At 38.8% G+C, this 21,124-nt stretch overlaps 1 protein-coding gene and 1 long non-coding RNA gene across 2 annotated transcripts; one reads left to right on the forward strand and one right to left on the reverse strand.

The window, feature by feature from the left end:
• Positions 1-4,970: 4,970 nt before the first annotated feature.
• On the reverse strand, positions 4,971-8,005 carry LOC144661728 (uncharacterized). Its single transcript, XR_013572338.1, has 2 exons — positions 7,885-8,005; positions 4,971-5,231 (listed from the first exon to the last, which is right to left on the reverse strand). It is a non-coding gene; the product is annotated as an uncharacterized LOC144661728 (long non-coding RNA).
• Positions 8,006-8,123: 118 nt separating this feature from the next.
• Positions 8,124-19,513, forward strand: LOC144661706 (speckle targeted PIP5K1A-regulated poly(A) polymerase-like). The gene is made up of 6 exons (XM_078522518.1): positions 8,124-8,193; positions 12,684-12,877; positions 13,742-14,005; positions 14,896-15,275; positions 16,108-16,478; positions 17,037-19,513. The coding sequence occupies exons 1-6, from the start codon at positions 8,124-8,126 to the stop codon at positions 18,335-18,337; spliced, it is 2,580 nt and encodes an 859-aa protein (XP_078378644.1). The 3' UTR covers positions 18,338-19,513.
• The last annotated feature ends 1,611 nt before the right edge of the window (positions 19,514-21,124 follow it).

The raw sequence follows: 21,124 nt of genomic DNA on the forward strand, positions 1-21,124 counted from the left end.
ACAAAAGCCTCTATCGACTGGTTTACTCTCGACAAACCTGCCTGAGTAAGCCCTTCAGTGCCGGTAGGACAAAACCAGTCTGCCTGTGCATATGCAGCGTCGTCTGGCTCGATGTATTGAATCAAGTTACCTTTGCTTGCAGTTCCACCTTCATCCGAAAATTTATCGTAATCGGGGTATTTTGCCCCAGAATTTTTCGGACCAATATTTGAGATCCAGATATAAACGTTACCAAGTCCGTGGTTTGCGCCTGTTGTGAAACGGAAATCGCTTGACGGGTCGACACCGAACTCAGCACATATTCTTTTGTACGAAGCCACGTCGTACTTGTTGTCGAACTGGCTAAAAGTGGGGTCGCCAGGCAAGGCGCTTACGCTCTGAATTCCCCCCATCTGAAACAATATTCGCCTTATCGTGAAATAAACGTGAAAAAGGTAAAAATTTCGCACAATCGGTGGCAAGCTGAGAGCTGAGTGCTCTTCATCGAAAATATCTCGACTTATACCGCAGCCTGTTGTCGCGCACCATACCGCAAAGTTAAGTTGCTGTGGCCAATAGGCCATATTTTGGCTAGCAAGCCACCTTTTTGACTCTTTTCCTGATGTATGCTTCAGTTTTGTTTTTTGAAAAATCTCTCTTAATTTCGTTGTGAAATATTGGTCTGGTGTGACGTAGATGTTTATTTGGCTGTTAAATATTTTTTTCAAACTTGGTGCGGCTTCGTGAAATCCAACAGCTGGAATTGGCAAAGATGAGCCTTTTGCGCCGCTTGGTGACAGCTGTTGTGGAAAACCGCCTGAAATTTGATTCACCCCCAGTGCTTTTTTCATCTCTGGGCTCCAATATTTGCTGTCAGAGCCAAAAACATTTATCAAATGGCCTTGCCCTGCCTTGTAATAAATGTCTGCCGTTGCTGTGTGGTTGTACGCGAACTCAACCTGTGCAACAAATTTTGTTCGGTCAGCGTTTGGATATTTTGCAAGAAAAGGTTTCCATGCATTGTCTTTTGCCGCTTTAGAAATTGTAGTTGCTTCTGGGGTTTTCATCCACTTCATAAAACCTCTTGTTTTTGCATCCATGGTCCTCTTTTATATTAAACATTTTTTATTTTTATTTAATATAAAAATGGTTGTGCTGACTGTTACCACAAAAGAAAATCCGAACACTGTTTATTTTGACCAGCCTATTCCAAAACCAAGCTATATCCGGCTTTTAAGTTGTTCTCTTTACAACAGCTGGAATAGTTTGGAAAAGGATGGAATAGTTTTTTATAAACAAGTGAACAAGGAAGAGAAGGCGCGTTATATACGGCAAGGAAACTTCTCACTCGATGACATTGGGAGTATTTTTGAAAAAGGATTTCCAGAGAAAAACATGTTTTCTGTAACAAAAGGCATTGCAGGTCGTTCATTGATAATAAAAGCAAAAGAGCCCAATTTAAAAGCTTTTGGACTGAACGAAAGTCTTATTAAGTTCTTTAATTTGCCTGGGTTTGAGAATTACGCAAGTATTGAAAAGGAATATTTTGAAACAATTGAGGTAAATAATGTTTCAAATCCTAAAAATTACTTCATCAACTGTGACCTTATCGACAAGCAACAAAGCTTGCTAAATGGTAAGCCATCAAGCCTTTTAGCGTTTTTTGACATACGTGGAAAACCGTATGAAAAAGTTTATTACCAAAATACACATTTTAACGTCTTGCGCGGCGTTTCTGCTGAAGAAAATGTATCATCTCTGACTCTTTCGATTAGAGATGAGAATGGAAAGCCATTCGATTTTAACGGCACAAATCTTACATATGAGTTGGAATTGAATTAAATTAAATACAAAAATAACTTTTATGTATACGAGACCATGTCATCTGCTAATGTTCTCCCGAGTGCCCCTGCTTATGGTGATCGCGAAGAAACACAACTTTATCCAAGCCTCCCAACAAATGCCGAGAATTTTTGGCTGACTGAAATAAGTAAAATTGAAAAAGAAATATCCGCTGAAGCTGAGCATTACAGGCTTGTGTTAAAAAAATATAAAAAAGTCCGGAAAGTTATTCACTATTCCGTGGTCTGTCTTGGCGCCGTGACGGCAGCTCTGTCTTCTGGAGCTGTTGCCACTTCACTTACTGGTGTTGGAATTGTTATCGGCGTTCCTGTTGCAGCAGTAGCAGGTATATCTGGCGCAGCTTCCACTGGCCTGTCAGTTATCAACAAAAAGCTTGAACGTAAAGTTAATAAGCACTCAAGAATCCTCGCTCTGGCTGTTGCAAAACATGACTCGATAAACAGCTCTGTCTCACAAGCTCTGAATGATAATCTTGTTTCTGACAAAGAGTTTCAACTGATCACACGAGAAATGCAAAAATATCGCCAACTTAAAGATACTTTACGCTCAAACTTTGCAAAAAAACAAACAAATTCACTCCAGCCAGACATCGGAAAAATTCGGGAAGAAATCAAGAGAGAAGAACGCAAAAGATTGGAAAAAAAACTTCTCGAAAGTGCCACCGACATTTCGAAATAAAATTTCAGTCCAATAAAACATTTTTTCATTTTATAAAAGAATGATTGTCTGCGCTCATCTTGTCGTTTACTTTGTGATGGAAGCATTGTCGTTCGAGTTGCAAAAAAATGTTCGAGACATCACAAGAGAGGTTGTTGTTTGCCTGAACGAGGCAAAATAAAAGGTTAAAGCGTGCTTAAAGTGACTTTCAGCCGAGTCGAAATCAGAAAAAAAATAAACACTTGATTTAATCCCCACAGTCAAGGGCTTGTCTGAACAATGCATGCAAATTTTTTTTGTGTGTGTGGGTGAATGTCCCACAGCGTCAGACTTATGCAAATCAACAGCTTTTTAATGATATAATAAGCAATCAATAAACATTACAAGTGTGTTAAGTAAAATAATTTTATTCAGTTGCTAAGTTAAATGTTCGTTGACAACGGCGGACATCTATGGCCGCGGTATCCAAGGTAAATTGTTCGTTGACAACGGCGGACATTCATGGCCACGGTATCCAAGGTAAATTGTTCCTTGACAACGGCGGACATTCATGGCCACGGTATCCAAGGTAAATTGTTTCTTGACAACGGCGGACATCTATGGCCACGGTATCCAAGGTAAATTGTTTCTTGACAACGGCGGACATCTATGGCCACGGTATCCAAGGTAAATTGTTCCTTGACAACGGCGGAATATTTAAGGTTGAGAACTTGGCTAATTTTGTCAATTCGGGTTACAGCGTAACCCATTTGAAATTTCAAAGTGATGACGTTTTGAGGCCTGTGACTAAAATAATTTTGTCAATTCAGGTTACGGCGTAAGCCATCCGATATACTTAACCTTGCGATCAAACTTCACGACCAAGCATGTAATTGTTGTCCGTAATTGCTTAGGTTTCGCGAAGCGACGGCACGAATAGCTGATATGAAATATTAAAATCGGATCCTCGTTTGTCGTTTCCAAATGATTCATGTCCGTAAGCTGTGTCTTTGCTTCTTTTTCAATGAAGGTTTGATAAACGTCTTTATACATCGGCCATACTTGCTTGTGTAATACAAAAAAGCTTATGTGAATAATATAAAGTTATAATTTTAACTGTGATTGGTCACAAAAGACGTCATTACATCGGGAAATAACCTATTAACTAAAAATAGTAATGACGCCTGGTGAATAAACTTACCGTGATCTTATATTGTTCTTTTATGTTCTAGAAAGTTCTTAGCTCAATATTTCACGGTATATTTACATGTTAGTCAAATTAAATATTGTTGTTGAATAAATCATAGCTCTCAAAACACACATACAAAGAGTTTGAGTTGTTTTCCGGCTAAAAATATTCAAAATGAAAAAAAAAAACAATTAGATTACGTCAAGGGGGTTTCCCACGTAATTGACACAGGGTAAACAATGACTTCCTGTGTTACTCAATAATTTATGCACTCACCGGAGCGTGCAAGTTTTGTTTAGCTTGTTAAAACGTTTGCGACAACACTGCTGTCTAATTTTTTTAATTTTTCAATCAGCTCGTCTGTTAAAAAGATTGTTATTTGTTTTTCATTTTCTTTAGTTTTTTTGTATGTTGTAAACGCTTTTCCACGAGATCTTTTCAAGTTTTTCTTTACATTCAAGTTAATTTCTCCAGTTCTCCCTCTTCCCATCTTCGTTTACTCAATAAGAGCATTTGTTCAATAGGAATTATTTCTGGCACAGCAATTAAAGGTTGGTTGTAATTTAATACAATGGCGCCATACAACGATTGGTACACTGTCGGGTCCGGCGAATCTGCTTCAGGAAGTTAGGAATGTAAAAGCCACTCACATTTTCCTCCTTTCACACAAAAGGGCTGGCCTTGCGGGCCCCACACACATGAGAGTTTTGGCATTGCGACCCCCACACACATGAGAGTTACCGGTTGTGGACACAACTTGCAAAAAATAGCGAGGCGAGACTGGCGAGCCAGCGAGCCAGGCGAGCCCGAGCGGTTTTTTTGCAAGTTGTGCCACAACCGGTAACTCTCATGTGTGTCAAGCTATACAGATGTAGATCTTGGAATGAATCGACGCTCTATCAAATTACATTTACTGTTTTTCCTTTTTAATGAATCTTTTTTTTTTCTTGAAGCAAGAACACTATGCTTTTTTCACGCCCCTGAAATGCACATCGTTTTATCTTTACTGATGGCAACTTGAAAAGTTTGTCACGAACTTCCAAATAAAAAAAATACAAATATTACAAATTAAAATAAAATAAAAATAAAAACAAAATTAAAAATAATTTAAAATAATATTGCTGAAACCTTCTCTTTGTAGATCTCTTAATATGATTTGCCTGTAGTTCACAGATACACTGAAGTGCAGTTGTTTTATGTTTGATTGATTCCATCACGCAACTATCTGAACTGTAAGATAGTCACGCAACTTTGTTAATCGTTACGCAATTACAATGTACCATCATCTGATTCCCACCAGAAGTAGATTTGGTGGCATAAAATAAACAGTAAACGAAGCCGAAAACCGTAGCATTGAGTACCAGCTCATGATCAAAGTTTGACGTAGCGGGCACAATCGCTATCTTTGCAATGCATTTTCACAGCTGGCTTGCAGGACTTGTTGCTGCTCGAAGTTTGAGGATCTGAATTTCTTCCGAGTGTTCGCGCGCTGACAGACCTCACAGTTCTTCACTGTTTCGTCGCAGTCTTTGGTGACTCCATTCCAATAATACTGTGCGTTAACCTAAAATAAAAATAACAGTTATAGGTAAGGAAATGATTATAACAACTTCAAGAGGAATATCAGGAGCATTAAACTTTGCGTAAACCTTTGGCATAGACGGATATATTTGGTGGCGCGTTTGGCTCGGCAGTGACGACAATCGAGTCAAACGCCCGGGGTGGGGGGGAGGACTCGCATATGAAAGTGACGGGAATGCTCGTCGTCTCGCTTAGGGGTGTAAATTTCGTATTTTTGGTCTCGCTTAGGGTGTTCCGGGCAAAACGCCCAAAACACCAATATTTTATTTAGCCATAATGGTCTCGTTTAGGGTTACACACGAAGAAATATACAAATATAAACTCCATTCTTAGTTTTTTGGTATCTTCTAGGGGTCAAAAAAAGCTTGAGCCACACCCAGATTGGCCTCTTTTAGGGGTTCTTTTCAAAATTTCCGAGGAGCATCCCCGTCCGTTTCATGTGGGAGTCCCCCCCCCCCCCGGGGTCAAACGAGGCACTATTTCTACACGCCCAAGACTTCCGGTAGTGTAGCAGCTCTCATATAGAGCTTGTAATTCTACTGGTCCTCTAGTGTAGCAGTTGCTATTATTTTTGGGGCTAGGGGCATTGTTTTCTCAAATTATTGTTTTCTCGAAGGGTTTGACCTTGCGAGAGCTGCTACATTCAAGACGTCCACTGCCAAACCAAACGAGCCACTAAATCTACACACTGAAGACTTAGCGCACAATACAGTAACTTCTCGTTCTTTACATCCACTGCGGAGCCAAACGAGCCAGAAAATCCACACACCGAAGACATAGCGCCCGTTACAATAATTTATCGTTCAGGCAGTTACATCCACTGCCGAGCCAAACAAGTCACCAGATACACCGTCTTCAAAAGTGGCCCTGTCTTCTACACCTTTTTTCTTATTTAACAAGACAAACAAATTGCCGTGTCCTACCTTTCTTCTTGTCCTGTCACGGCCAACGAGATCACCATCGATTTTGTCGTTCTGATGACAGGCAGTTAAGATTTTTTGTTGTTCATCAATGTCGTGTATCCATCTTTTTGGTTGTTTACTTCTGTCATGTCCAATAAAAAACAACGCGTCTTCGAACAAGGCGAACTTTTGTGCCTTTTTTCGTAAGTTTCTCTTTTGGTCTTTAGTAAAATCATTAGGGTATCGGCTATCTCGGAGATAGTAAAAGATTTCGTCGTGCGCGTTAGTTTCAGACATCGCTGAGGGTGCGTTCACAGACCCCGGGGGGGGGTACTCCCTATAATGGCCTATACGGGGAGGCTCCGCCCGAAAGGGGTACCTTTTTCAGGCTTCGGGTATATAAAAGGGTAGGGATTTCACGCGTTTAAGTATATGAAAGGGTATGGAAATATGTCATTTGGCTATTTAAAAGGGCCTTTAATTAAAATATTTCAAACAGACGCAATTTATGGCTGTATTATTTTAATTTATTAAGCGCTACATAAAAATTACAAGAAAACGTCCTATTTTAAGGCCATGTTATGTCTCTTAGGTATATGAAAGGGGTACCTTTTTTTCAGTTAAAGGTATACGAAAGGGGTACAATTTCTGTCAAAAATGGTATATAAAAGGGTAAGGGGTTAGAACTTGGGGCGGAGCCTCCCCGTACAAAACTTTTTGGAGTACCCCCCCCCGGGTCACAGACTTAAAGAAGCTTCGTCGTTTCTTTAGCGGATGAAAGTGGAAATGGTAATGCAGCACATAATTTAAACAAAAGAAGAGATTTTAAAATAAAGCTGTTTTGTGCGGGTAGAGAAACAATCCCCAGGAGAGCATTTCCTTTACACTGTTTGTCACGAACAGGCTGACCCTGTCATGGAGTACAGTTAACAAAGGGTAAAAATTTCCAAGCGGTATAATAAAAGAATCAACATAATCAGTTTATTTGACTCTTCATACGTTCTTTATTTCATCCTCAAAAAGCAAAACAAAACAGAAACTCTTCAAATGCATCTTTTAATTATGGTCATACCCCTTGGGGGTCCAAATCAGCTAGCGGTTTTTACCCCCTGGGGTACATATCCGTTAGCGGACAACGTCCGGGGGTCTAAATCCGCTGGCGGAAATGTAGCGGGAGGTCCAAATCTGCGAGGCTCGAAATCCGCTGGAATTGTTACGCTTTTATACTGTCTTTCAATACTGTAATTCCAGTGTCGATCCTAATTCTAATTATACGGAAATTGTTGGCCATTAGTTTCTTAAACTAACTCTTCCATTATAATTAAAAGTAAATGAAATTTTAATTCAAAATCAGCTGACCTTTTCTACTGAATATTTTTTTAATAATCACGTCTTCTTATTCTTGTGATAATTACAATATTGTTCATCCTTTGGAACACTTTTAATACACCGTTTCATTAGTTTGTTCGTCCCCATGCACTGAACCAGCCCAGAAGTGCTGTCATTAAATTGATGAATTTTACAAAAGTTGCTCTTTTCCATAACCTTTGTTTTACATTGTCTCTCAAACCGATTCAATGCCTGACACATCGATAAATGAGCCAGTTTTTCTGGTTTCTCTACAGTGCGAGTTTTCCTTTGAAGTTTGCGTTCTTCTTGCCTCTTGTTTCTCTTGAACAGAAGTTTCTTCAGCTTTACTTGGTGGAGTTTTGTGAAATCTTGGATTTTATTTACCTTTTTCACACCATTTCGCTTCACTGTTTTCTTTTTGTACATCACTTCCTTCCAGTATCGCTTGCTCTTTTGAGATTTGTTCGAAATTCTGCGGTGTTTTGGATATTTCGCTGAGGCATCCATATTTTTGACACAAAATCCAAAACAACCAGGCGGCACAAGCCAAAGATGAAGAGAAGAGACTGGCGCTGATTTTTTATTTTCTCGTTCCCAGAGCCCGCGTCATTCAAAGAAGAAAGATGGCGGATCAAGGAACTGTTCGTGGAAAGCAAGTCTTTTGCGACGTTTGTGAAGTCACGTTGCCTTCAGGTAAGCAGGCTGTGAATACAATTTACGAATAATTGTACTTGTACACGATTACTACCAAATTATATTGTAATAATATTTAAAGAACAGCCTGGTGACATCTGACCTTTGATGCAACTGGTGTCTGACATTTGCAGACTTAGAGAATATATCGTGTTACCATTACCATTATTGAAAGCTAATCATAAACAGGCTAGCCGAAGTGCTATTTAGGCTAACCGGAGTGAATAGTAGGCTAACTGGAGTCCCGGCGATACCAATCAATGAAAATCAATCATTGGACATGTCTTACAGTGCGGACACTCGAACCATGAACACTTGGACATTTTTTTGGGCCTTTTTTGACGGTTAGCCAATGAGAGCTCTTCTTATAAACAAAAGGATTAACATTTTTTTAAGCTCCGTCCAATCACAGCGGTTGCGGGAAAATATAATGTGAGTTTTTTTTATGTCAGCGACTCGGCAATATTTCGAATGTTACATGGCCTACGCGCCTGCTAACTACGCTGGAAAGTACATATTTTTCGCTAGAATCAAGTTATCTTTCAAGATTTTATCGCCACCGTCGGAGACTTTTTTATTCCTGTTCGGCAAAGGTGAATGCAAACTCGGTGTTCATCGACAGCAAGGGATCTACCGCTACGACAATGGTAAAGCTCTGCCTCAAGTTTATCGGGAAAGAATGCTTGATCTACATCATCAAGGGTTTTCGTAAAGACGAATTTCACAAAATATGCGAGTTAGCGTCGGATGTGTAAATAAAGTTGTTCAATCTTACGAAGACAGCAACTCATCTCTGGCTGGGCCGCGAAAAACACCGGTTCGAAATAAAATGTCAACAGATGTTGTCGAATATGTGGTATCAGAGAAATTATGTAAACCTAGCGTGTATACAAGTGAGATTCAACAGCGGTTGTTGTTAGATTAGCGAAGCTGTGTCCAAAGTAAGTCCAGCAAATTCAATCGCATACTTCAGAAAATGCGGCTACGTGACTGACAACTCAGATTTTTATCTTACACATGAAAACAAATAAACTCACTCTTGCCGCTAACATGGCTAAACAACGTAGATTTTCTTCAAATGCAGGCGCAGATTAGACAAGATAAAACAAAACTTTATTGAATAGAATAGAAATTGTTCTGATTCAAAATAAGTCCAGCAAATAGCATACTTTAGAAAACACGGATATGTCTGATTCTGTTGCTATTTTTATCTTATCCGTGGGAACAAATAAACTCGCTCTTGTTGCTACACAAATGTAAGTTTCCTACAAGCTCAATAAGACACAGAATGTATGTTACAAACTAAACTTTATTAAATAGATTCTGTTCTGATTCAACCTTATTGTCACGTTCTAGTAGTCTAAAAGTCAAACTTTATTTTTGTACAGCACAATCACAACCGGAAATGCATGAACTAATGTCTGAACTAATTACAGTGTACCGGCACATTATTTGATGCCGAAATGAAAACACGCAAAAATAAAAACACAACCGGGAACATATCAAACACAGTTTACTGCAGCAGAACATGAGTAAAGTACAATTTTACCATTTGCATGCATTCCTTTTTTCCGCTCACTGCACTCGGAGAGGGTCAACAATTCCATGTTTATACTCTTCGATAACACTTGGCAATCTCCAGTCATAATTTTCCTCTAATAGAAGTTTATTTCGCAGCGCTCGCTGAACCCGTCGCTGAAGAATCATCAAGTCTCTAACAGGTTCTCTATCCAAGGCAGAACGATCCAAATATTTCGCTGGGTTCTGTTTCTTTAGATTGACGTGGTCGCATAAATAGCAAAGAACCTTGATTTAGTTCGTTGGCGGGAAGCGCTAAATACGTCGTAGTCGCTCTTTGCTTTTGTATACTATTATTCAACTTCCTTTAGTTCACGCTGTACGGTGCGAATATCGATAATCAATTCTGGGTGTTTTTTCCTTTAGCTTACAAGAGTTGACATCTTTACAAGGGCTTTTCTTTTTGATGTTGTTGAGTTCGGCCTCTAATACGCGTCTTTCTGCAAGTATTTTAAAACAGCTTATCAGGAGACGGAAGAACGAGTCCAAATCCTCAGATTTCATGTATTAAAGCCAGTGACCTTCTTGAGCGGAACCCTCTGTTTTCGAACTGGAGCGAAAGTCTTTCTAATTTCATGCTTGGAGATAATGATTTGAGCCATATATAAATTTCACTCTTGTCAGCCATGATCGGTATGTTTCACTCTCAATAAATGTACGAGCCTCGTTATGAAGTCACTTCGTGATTGGATGATGGCAAAAAAGCGCGAAAAAAGGCCTTGGTGTTCACGGTTCGAGTGTCCGCACTGTAATTGCTATTGATTATTACTGATTTTCATAGATAATCAATAACTGATTATGCAACTTTATGGTGCATAGTAGCTTGGACGTTGGACGTGCGTCACAAATCACGGACATATTAATGCGTCTAGGATGATTCAATTGCACACGTTTTTCCTTGCATTCCCACCGGGACTGAAGAAAGTAGAAATTAACAGTAAAATATACATGTTCTTGTTTCAAAAAAATCAAATGCTTTAGTTCACTTTAATATGATAAACTGCAGTAAAAATGCTACACTTGAAACATTTGATTTGTCACAGGAAATAAAGTTAACTGAATGGTTTGTTAATTAATACAGTGCATTTTATTGCAAATAAATAACAAATTTCATAATCAATAACAATCAATGATAATCAATAAAAATCAATACTCACTCAACTTTTAGGCATTGATTTTTATTGATTTCCAATACCAATCAATTAATTATTATTGATTATTATTGATTTTATTGATTATCGATTTTCATTGATTGATATCGCCGGGATGGAGTACAGGAGTGTCTAGTAGGCTAACTGGAGTGAAAAGTCTGCAAATCTGCAGTCTGTAGTCTACAAATTAATGTCACATACCTTGATGTAACCAAGTTTTTGTGGTCTCTCGGCAGTCACATTAATGGGGTTGCATAGTAGGTAATCGGTGCAAAGTACTGTGTTGTGAACCCCAGCCTGTAAATTTTTCTACGTAGGTTATGCCAAAGATCTTCAGCGTGGACTTTGAATTTGCCCAGCTTACTGGCCTACGATTGTAGTCGGCACCTTTGAACTGGTGTACAGATGACTTATTTTAGATATGAATTATAATAAAGGACTTTGGTGTAGACCCCAGTGGGGGTACCCCGGGATCAAAGTGACGGGGATGATCGAATGGAGGCAAAACTCAGGACCCCAAAAAATCCCTAAGTCTTCCGACATTACCCAAAAAAAATCCCTGGACCAAAAAAAAAAAAAAAACCCAAAAAAATCCCTAGTCAAATTACCCCTAAATTGCCAAGGCCGCACTAAGGCACTTTAGTTTGATTTTAATACCCCCAAAAATCCCCTATTTAAATCAAGTCACCCAAAAAAATACTTGCCAAATTCTCTTACCCAAAAAAATCCCGGAATCGAAAATTTCGACCCCAAAAAAATCCTTCGCACATCCCCATCACTTGGACCCCGGAGTACCCCCCCTGGGGTGTAGACCTATAAAAAAATCTTGGCATATCTTTGGCGCGGCTTGTACATGATTGCACCATGGGTGAAACCTCATTACTATGAAGTTGCAAGGGACTTGGAAAATGTGTTTGTTATAATGGAGGTTCCTTAGACTAGATTCTGTTTCCATACAAGTAACTGTTAGAAACACTTTGGTGGGATTGAAGAATAACCTTCATTGCACCAGGGGCTTCAAAAGATAGAGTTTTGTTAACTATATTAAGGTTCCAAAGTACAAACAAGCCAAGCACTGTCATATGAGCTCAGGGTTTTCAAAACATGCTGGTATACCTGCCAACTTTTTCTTGGTCAAAGGCGTGAGATTTTTATCCTGAGAGTGCCAGGATTTCCGAAGACGATACAACAATATCTGAATGAAGTTTTCCGATGACGTCCGAAGTATCCCGAAGACGTTCCGAACATCTCCCGATCCCAGTGCGTTGATGGTTTTGCTAAACACGACCTCGTTCCCAATGCTTTTTTTTCGTCAAAACTCTGTCATTTCGGGGAAGGTATCGCCATTGACTCATTTTACATGGAGTTTTATTTTCCAACACTGGTTTGAGATTACATTTTTTGGAAAATGTGTCGTTTTTGATTGTAAAAACTCACATTTTTTGACTAGGCGTGAGAAATTGGTTCGTAAGCGTGAGTTGGCGTGAGATCGAAGTTTTCAACTCGTAGGCGTGAGACTCACGCCCAAGGCGTGAGAGTTGGCAGGTATATGCTGGCAACCACCAAAGTTCTGCTGGCTTCTTGAGTATATGTCGCCTGTTACTCTGCTCTGGTCTTAGCAATCAGCTCACTACAAACAAGCTTGGCATTGTCACAACCACCTACTCTTTCAGTTTCTGACGCCTAATTCAAAACATTTTGAAACCCCTGAAAGCTGAAATAATTTTCTTTATGTAGCTTTTTGTTCAATTTGTTTTGCAGCTTCTTTATTGCCAACCCACAATAAAGGGAAAAAGCACCAAAGATTGTTGAGCTTAAAACAGGAGAGAACAAACTCCTCTAGAAAGAGCATTTATGTTCGGGGGTTTCGAAACTCTGGATCCATTGAAGAAGAGTTGACTGAATACTTCAGTGTTTATGGAAAGGTCACAAATGTTTTCTTGGACAAAGACAAGGTATTTCAAATATCATACTGTCTTGTAGATAATCACTTTGTCATATAATTTTTCAGCACTTCAAATACATAATGTGTCATTCTAAGAGATTTTCATACCCCTTGCATGGATGATTCAAGTTTGAACTCCCCACCCAGCCCTCCTGGAAAACCTGCATAAGCTTCATTCCACTTTCATTAAAACCTGCATATAAGAATCTGCAATTTTTCAAGTAAGCCTCTTTTGGTTTTTATATACACTGTAATGGGTGTTTCAGGGAAGTAAGGCTATTTAGGTTCTTTAATGGGTTCATGGAGGCTCAAAGGGGGTTTTCGTGTGGGGAGATTCCACTGAGTATAAATGTGAGTGCAGGTGTAAGACAACATGGCAAACAGTGGTGAGATTTCTGTCGCCCAATTATTTTAACTTCCACCCCTGCACTCACCTTGCACAGCAGATTTCTAGCACTAACAAACACAAACAAACACCTCACTGAACCTCTGTGTGAGCCTAGTGGCCCAACAGGCTGGAGCTCATCCTTTTTTCAGTAGCATGAAGTGACTCTAGAGGAGTATTTCCACTTCTCCCTGGATGGGATGCTAGTTCATTGAAGGGCTAACCCCCAGCATTAAATTTGCTAGTACCCATAATTTTATACACCTGGGTAGAGAGGCACTATGAGAGTTAAGTCTATTGCTCAAGAACACAACACAGTGCCCCAGCCACGGCTTGAATTTGGACTGCTCGAGATCTCCAAAGTCTAGTGCACTAACCATTAGGCCACCACGCCTCCCAGAGAGATATTAAAAGAGTAATGCATGGGCTTATGCTAGGAACCAAAACCACCTAAAGGTACTTAATATTTTTGTTTGCTTTTATTTTTAGGGTGTTTTTGCTATAGTGGAGTTCAGTTATGAAGAGAGTGTTACTACAGTACTGACTCAAGAGTCATTACCACTTTTAAATGGAAAACGACTAACAGTGAAAGAAAGAACTGTTAATAAAGCAGCTCCTCAGTTTAAGACACAGAAATCAAGGAAGCGCAAACATGACGACTCACAATACAACCAAGATCCACACTTGGAAACCAAAGAGATGGCTCCATTTTTGACTGAAGAATTAATTGTCAAACTGAAGTCATGTCTAACGGTAGGTGGAAGTTGTAGCTATTAGTATATATATGCCATATTAATTTTATTGAAAACTAGCCAAGGTGTATTACAATTCCTGAGATTTGTCTGGTTTACAGGTCATGTACCATGGACCACAAATATGGTAGGTGAACGCGTCAGGGAGAACAGAAAAAAATAAAATATAGCTGCAATTCTTTGGGTGTTTTTAATAAAGCAATTGTTTCACTCCCACTTGTTGGATATGAGATAGTTATAGCCAACTCAGTGCTATGTGCCTCAATGGCTATCTACAATCTCATATATCCACTGCACGCTTGTGGAATAACTGCTAAATATCACATGCAATATATCATCATCATCATCATTTTATTTATTTGCCACTTCAGAATTACAAATACAAATAAATTAAAAAGATAGCGCGAAGAGACCTCCAAGAAAGCACAAGGCTTATGGGGGAGGCCACCTCGGGTTAGTAATAAGTTAGTAATTTCGCTGTGAATGTGCAGCTAGGCCAATTTCAGACTCATTTTATTAGAAATTTAATCATTTTTTTCTTAAAAGAAGAGAAGCTACTCAAACCAGTGATCGATTCTGGTAGAGAATTCCAAATTTTAGGACCCTGGAAAAGTATTGTAAACTGCTTTAGATTTGTACGACAGTGATGTGGTCGATAACACTTGGCTATTCTTGTATCATAACTGTGTATTTGACTACTAGTAGAAAACAAATTGTGAAACATCGGGGGCAATAATTGGTTATGATAGTAAAACATAAATTTTGCTATTTGCAATGCACTGACTTTAAGTTTAAAGATGGAAACAAAACACAAATGAAATGATTGTCTCGGTGGTTTGAATTACACAGTGCCTTTGGTAACATGTGGCTTTTATCACTGTTTGTTTACAGGTAGAAGAACAAGTCAACTTGTTGATGCAAGAATTGTGTCTAACTGATGAGGACATCAAGTTGAGAAGACTGGTTTGTCAGCTGTTACAGGAAGTGTTCAGTGAAGTCTATCCAGGTTCGTCAGTGGTGCCATTTGGTTCTACAGTAAGTGGAGTTGGCTGGAAAGGAAGCGACTTGGATGTTTGTTTACTGACAAATGAATGTGTTGTACCGCCGCAGTCTAATGACACTGGTGTTGATTACTCTTTAGTTATTGACATGTTACGCAGTTTCGCACCTGGTTGTACAAACATCATACCAGTCCTGACTGCTAAATGTCCTCTTATCAAGTTCACGCATCAGCCTTCAGGCCTGTCATGTGACCTATCTGTAAATAACAGGTATTTATTAAATAAATGTTCTTATCTTGACTCCAGTTGTGATTAACAGACTGGTCAAAGTTAAAATTTTCTCACAAAGACGATCTTGAGAAAATGTTTTTGGGTCTACCGGTAGTACCCTTTAAACAACCTGACTTACTAAATGTAAAGTCTGTTTTGGATTAGTGGTGCATACCGGTATGTAATTACAATGCATTATGTAAGATGGAATTCTTGTTTGTCACAGGTTATGTCCCTTCCCCTAAAGTGAAGAGAGGCAAAGTAAAGGTTAAGTGTTTTAATCCTATTTTAATGAATGAATGAATGAATGAATGAATGTTTATTTCCCATGAAGTCAATTAAGTACATTAGAATGTACCGTATTTATTCGATTAAGCGCCCAGCCTCGAATAAGCGCCCACCCCCCACCCCACAAAAAAACTGAAGTGCACAAGAGGAGTATTGATTAGTGAAATTGACTAAGTACTACTAAGAAGACTTCCCCCATGACCGAGTTTTCTTAGTATTTTTTTTTTCACTTTCAATAAACAGTCAAAATTTTGCTTTGTTTTGTTACATAAATAAACTTACTTTTTGCTGAAAATCGCGAAAATTTAATAAGCGCCCAGCCTCGAATAAGCGCCCACCTCAAATAAGCGCCCACTCTCAAGGTCCAAAAATTTAATAAGCGCCCAGGGCGCTTAATCGAATAAATACGGTATATCAATATTATAACATAGTGCAGTGACCGTGATCAGGATTTGTACTCAGGCATGTTGACCTCCCAAGCCTTAGGTTGTATAGCTCACATAAACTATCTGTTTTACACCTGCGCTTCTCTCATTTTCAACAGGCTTGGTGTGGCAAATTCAGATCTCCTTCGCTGCTACATGTCGCTTGATCCCAGGATCCCTCAGCTGGTGTTTATTGTGAGAGCCTGGGCAAAAGCCAAGGCCGTCACCATTGGTCGACAGCTGTCAAACTACGCACTGACCCTGATGGTGTTATACTTCCTGCAGATGCAAAATCCTTCTGTTGTTCCCTCGTTACATCAGGGATTTGAATCGTGGATCAAAGAACCATCAGATTCATGTAACGCAAAAGATCACGGCTGCCGTGAGCAACGTGCTGTGGAACTTGAATCCAAGATGATTGATAATTGGAACTGTTCATTCTTTGCCGATGTTGCCAGACTTACTCCGTCACAGAATACCAAAAGTCTAAGTAAGTAAATGTAATTAAAAGTGGTAATTAATTCAGGTCAGGACCTCCCTGAAAACCAGCTTGGTGAGCAGAGCCTCCTGTTAAAATATTTCCAAGCCCTAGGATTTTTTTGGTACAGTGTCGTTACTGTGTTTGAAAAACAGTTTCCATTTGGTAAATCCAATCTTACTGATCAAAATTAATACGTGTAAGAAAAAATGGCTAAATATTAGCAACAAAGCAGCTTCCTACTATCCTGACAAACCAAAAATCTGAAGAGATTGATAATATTGAAGCACGCCACTTCGTTCGCAAGCAATTTGCAACCACTAGGCATTTCATGTGTCTGTTGATGATGAGAAGAACTTTGCCATAGAATCAGTCACACAATAAATAAATGTTAAGAAAACAATAATTTCATTGATCTTGTTTGCTTTTATCATGAAAAATGATAACAACTAAAGAAAAAAAGCTTTCTAAATTTCAGTGTCAAAATTAAAATTCTGTCACTGAATTTAGGGTTTATTAACCACTGTATTAATTAAATTATTTTATTATATTTTATTTCTTTATCAATAGGTCAGTTACTGGAGGAATTCTTTTTCTTCTTTTCAACTGAATTTGACTTTGCCAATTGTGTGGTCAGCATACGACATGGTCAAAAGACAAGTATCACATCGGTGTTAGATGAGTTAAAGGGTGTGGGATATTCAGAAATGGAAAAAGACACGAACTGCGTCACATTCAAGGATGAACCAACATGTGAAAAACAATCAACAAAGACTGGCTGTAAGGCTACTGGTGAAGTTATTTCGTCAACAGAAAAAATCACTGAACAGCAGAGAGCCATACCAAAGTCTGGTACTGCCAGTTCTCAAAACATTCCAGGAAGCAGCAAGCTCACTGAGTTTAAGGTGTCCCCATTGTGTGTTCAGGACCCATTTGAACTTGTACACAACTTAACGCAGAATATTACTGTACGAACACTGAAACATATCATTGAATTAATGAAGACTGCTCATAGGATTTGTAAGGATCTGAATGGCTGCAGTGACAACCCAAACAATGATGCAAGCAAATTTCTTGACCTGTTCACAGTTTGTAGATCTACCAAGAAAAGAAAGATTTCACACTGCCATAGTTTCTTTGTGGAGTATCAAGAAATTAGTCCTCAAGCATCTTGCAGCGACATGCTGGAGTCCAGTGTCATCCTGGACACGCCCAGGGGAATTTTTGTGCTTATTGTAGAGACGTTAGAAAGAGAATTTGGATTTAAGTGTGAAATAAAGTCCTTAGCAAAAAGACTATGCAACAGTGGAAAGGATTGTGACTTGCCACAGGGTAGCCAACCAGCCAAGATGTCACAGGAATCCCACTGTGTTGTGGAGACCTCCACAGAAAATTGTGATAATACTGGAAATAACTCTGATGCTAGAAAGGGGGAGGATCAAACAAAATCAGAGGAAGTTGAGGACAACTTTTCAGCCATTTGCACAGCCTTTGAGAACACATGGACACATTGCCGGAGAGAACGGCGAAAGTCACTACAGCCTCAGAAGCTACAAAGAAATGAAAATAGTGAAAGTGCTGGAAAACAGGTGTCAGCGGAAGAGAAGGCTGAGCAAAAACATTCAGGGAAATCTGAGGAATCCAAATTCCAGATGTCTTCACCTTGTAAGAACCCTGAGAAATTTGTTAATGTCCATAATGTTGGTTCCCCGATTCTTATTTTTGAACTGAGTGTCAACAGTTCAACCCAGAAGGACTTGAAACATGGTTGTACTGTCTCGATGGAACCTGCCGAAAGTAAAGACTTCCAGCTATTTGGGAACTTCTTCACAGCTTATAAGAAATACTTCATGGGTTTGTTAACAAAGTAAACAAACAGCTTGTTATTCCCTTCACTTCCTGAGTTCCCTGGTAATCATTACTGAAAAACACTTAAAATGTTCCAGATTAATACTTTTTTACTGTGTTGATCACCATGCAAACAGCAAAACAGTTATGCACATGTCTTGAGTTAAAATTATCCTTCGTCGTGAAAATTAGAACTACAGAGTTTAAGGATTGAATCTGGGCAAAATGAGAACTCACGTTTTTCTTTTTAGTGGTATTTGATGAACACAGCAACCTCCTGGAGGCAACCACCCAAAATGTTTAGTTTAGGTGCTCCCTTAATGAGAGATTGCCACTTACCAAAGGTCAGTTGGCAGTGGGTTTAAGATGGTTCCAGTGGCCTTTGAAGTACTTATGACATGAGCATATTCATAACACTGAAGCAAGTTAGCAACCTCATCCCCAGAGTCCTCTCTCCGATGATTTTCAAAATGGCGGCTCGCCCAGTCACCATCTTGAAAACAAATTAGGATGAGGTTCTTGGAAAGTAAGAAAATGGAAACATTTCCATTGTGTCCACACTACAGTAGGACTCTGTTATCTAGTACTCCCAAATGAAAAGAAAGACTGGTCAAGATAGCAGGTTGTCAAAAATTTCCTGGTTGGAATATTATTCTAGCTCTAAAATATTGATTTAAAAAATGGATAATTCTTGTGTAGGTAAATTCTGTAAAATCACAGAGGTCAAAAAAAGCTGTAACGAAGAATGAAGTTCACCTGGTCTCAAGTACAGTAGTAGTCTCCTTTGACCAATTTAAGTACACAACTCAGGCATTTCCTGGGCACTTTAATGTCGCATCTAAAACAGTTAAAATTTCTCAACCAATTTAAAAGCATTTTGAAAAAGCTGTAAAAATTAATTTTGTGACCAAACTAATCTCATACTCAGATGTTTGCTCACGTGAGAAGATTTGGGTACAAGATTACGATTTAAACTGGATTTAAACACAACATGACTCACTTAGGGCAGGAGTTTCTCGGGCATTTCATTTAGGAAGTTAATGTTTTATTTCTCACTTGACAAAAGATCTCAACTGATCTCAATCAAAAATATATTTCTCCACCAATTGGAAATCTTGACCAATAAAAATCTCCCAAGATTTTTGTGCTTAAAACATTAATGGCGACCAACCAGTGATTTTTTTATGCTCCACCTTTGATATCTTTATAACCCCCATCCCTCCCCCCCCAACTAGGAAAACAGCAAAACCTAAATAACTCCCCTAATGAGAAACCTCGTACTTCAATGACCCCCCCCCCCTCCGGAAAAAAAAATTCCTTCATATACAAGCAAGCAATTTATTACAAACAGTGCAGTTTTAATAATGGTTATAGGGCTGAGTGGAGTCCAATTCGGTCTGTGATCATACGAGTGATTCACAGAATCGGAGGATCGCACAGTGGGAGTCTGATTTGTTATAAAGATATCAAAGGCAGAGCCATAAAAAATTACAGGAGGGTCGTCCTGTTGCCTCGTAAGAAAATAAAATCCTGTTATTTTTTTAACACAAGAATCTCCACTGATCTCAATCAGTAAGAATATGTCTCCACTGATTGTGTTGTTCCAGAAAATATCCATACCCATCCCACAGAAGACTCAAATGCCAAAATTTTTAAAGCAAAGTATGAGGTTTAATTGGAATTTCCAGCGGGGTAGGGGGATTCAAACCAAAAAATCCTCTGTGGGAGGGGTATGGATTTTTTCTGGAACAACACAATCAGTGGTATATGAGCTCATATACCATGACAAATTAAACCAATACAAACTCGGGAATTTCAACATAACCTGACTTTAGTTTGTAATAAATAGATTAAGAAGAGACCTTTTAAGAGTTCGACTTTTTCAACAAGTGACATACCAGTAAATAGATTAGGTATCCCTTTTATCAATTAAATAATAAAAAAATGGAATTGCAGAAAAATTAAACTCTGGCAACACAATTTTGGTTGTCATGCTTGGCACATTCAGTAGTGGTTGACATCGACTGGTTAAGTTATTTAATCTGTTCCTTTAGCTACCCTTACGTTTGTTTATTTCTGTGTTCACCAACCTTGTTTCAGGAGTCTCTCTAAGGTAGTTTGTTTTTTGGTAGTTCACAAGTTTTGGGTACACAACATTCAAAATTTGCTCGGCTAATACGTTACTTGAATTACCACAGGAAAACAAAATCTTTAAGCGCAAACTATCAAGACATTCAAGTTAAATATCTAGGATCTGACCCATGGTCATTATACTGGATATGAAAAGGCTCTCTGAAGGTATTTCAATAAAGTGATTTGAGTAAAACGCCACTAACATGTTGGGTCCACACAAAACTTTCATGAACCCCCACTAACTTTCTTGAAACTCTAATGACCTCCCCTCAGAAACACACCTAAAATTTCTGTACCCCCCCATGATTTAGCAACCCCACCCCCAAACCATAAATGATGAGCACTCCCTAAATAGACATGAAATAGCTAATAATACTAATAATAATAATCTGAATGCCGAATGTGGGGCATGAGAATGGAAATGATACCACGTGAGAACATAACAATAATTATTATGTAATAACAATATTTTATAAAAATACATACCTAAGTGACACAAAGTACTTAAAAATATACAGAAAGATAAGAAAACTAGATATTAAATTAGCCTATTTACAAATACATTCTAAAATCTATCCAAATTTATTTCCGGGCAATGGGCAGTTCTATTTCTAAGATTACACTTTGTCTCCTTCTTCCTCAGAATTAATTTACTAAGCGGGCAATCGGCATCAATT

This window comes from Oculina patagonica, chromosome 7, assembly GCF_052425735.1.
Source record: "Oculina patagonica isolate OP01 chromosome 7, crgOcupat, whole genome shotgun sequence".
Classification (NCBI taxonomy): domain Eukaryota; kingdom Metazoa; phylum Cnidaria; class Anthozoa; order Scleractinia; family Oculinidae; genus Oculina; species Oculina patagonica.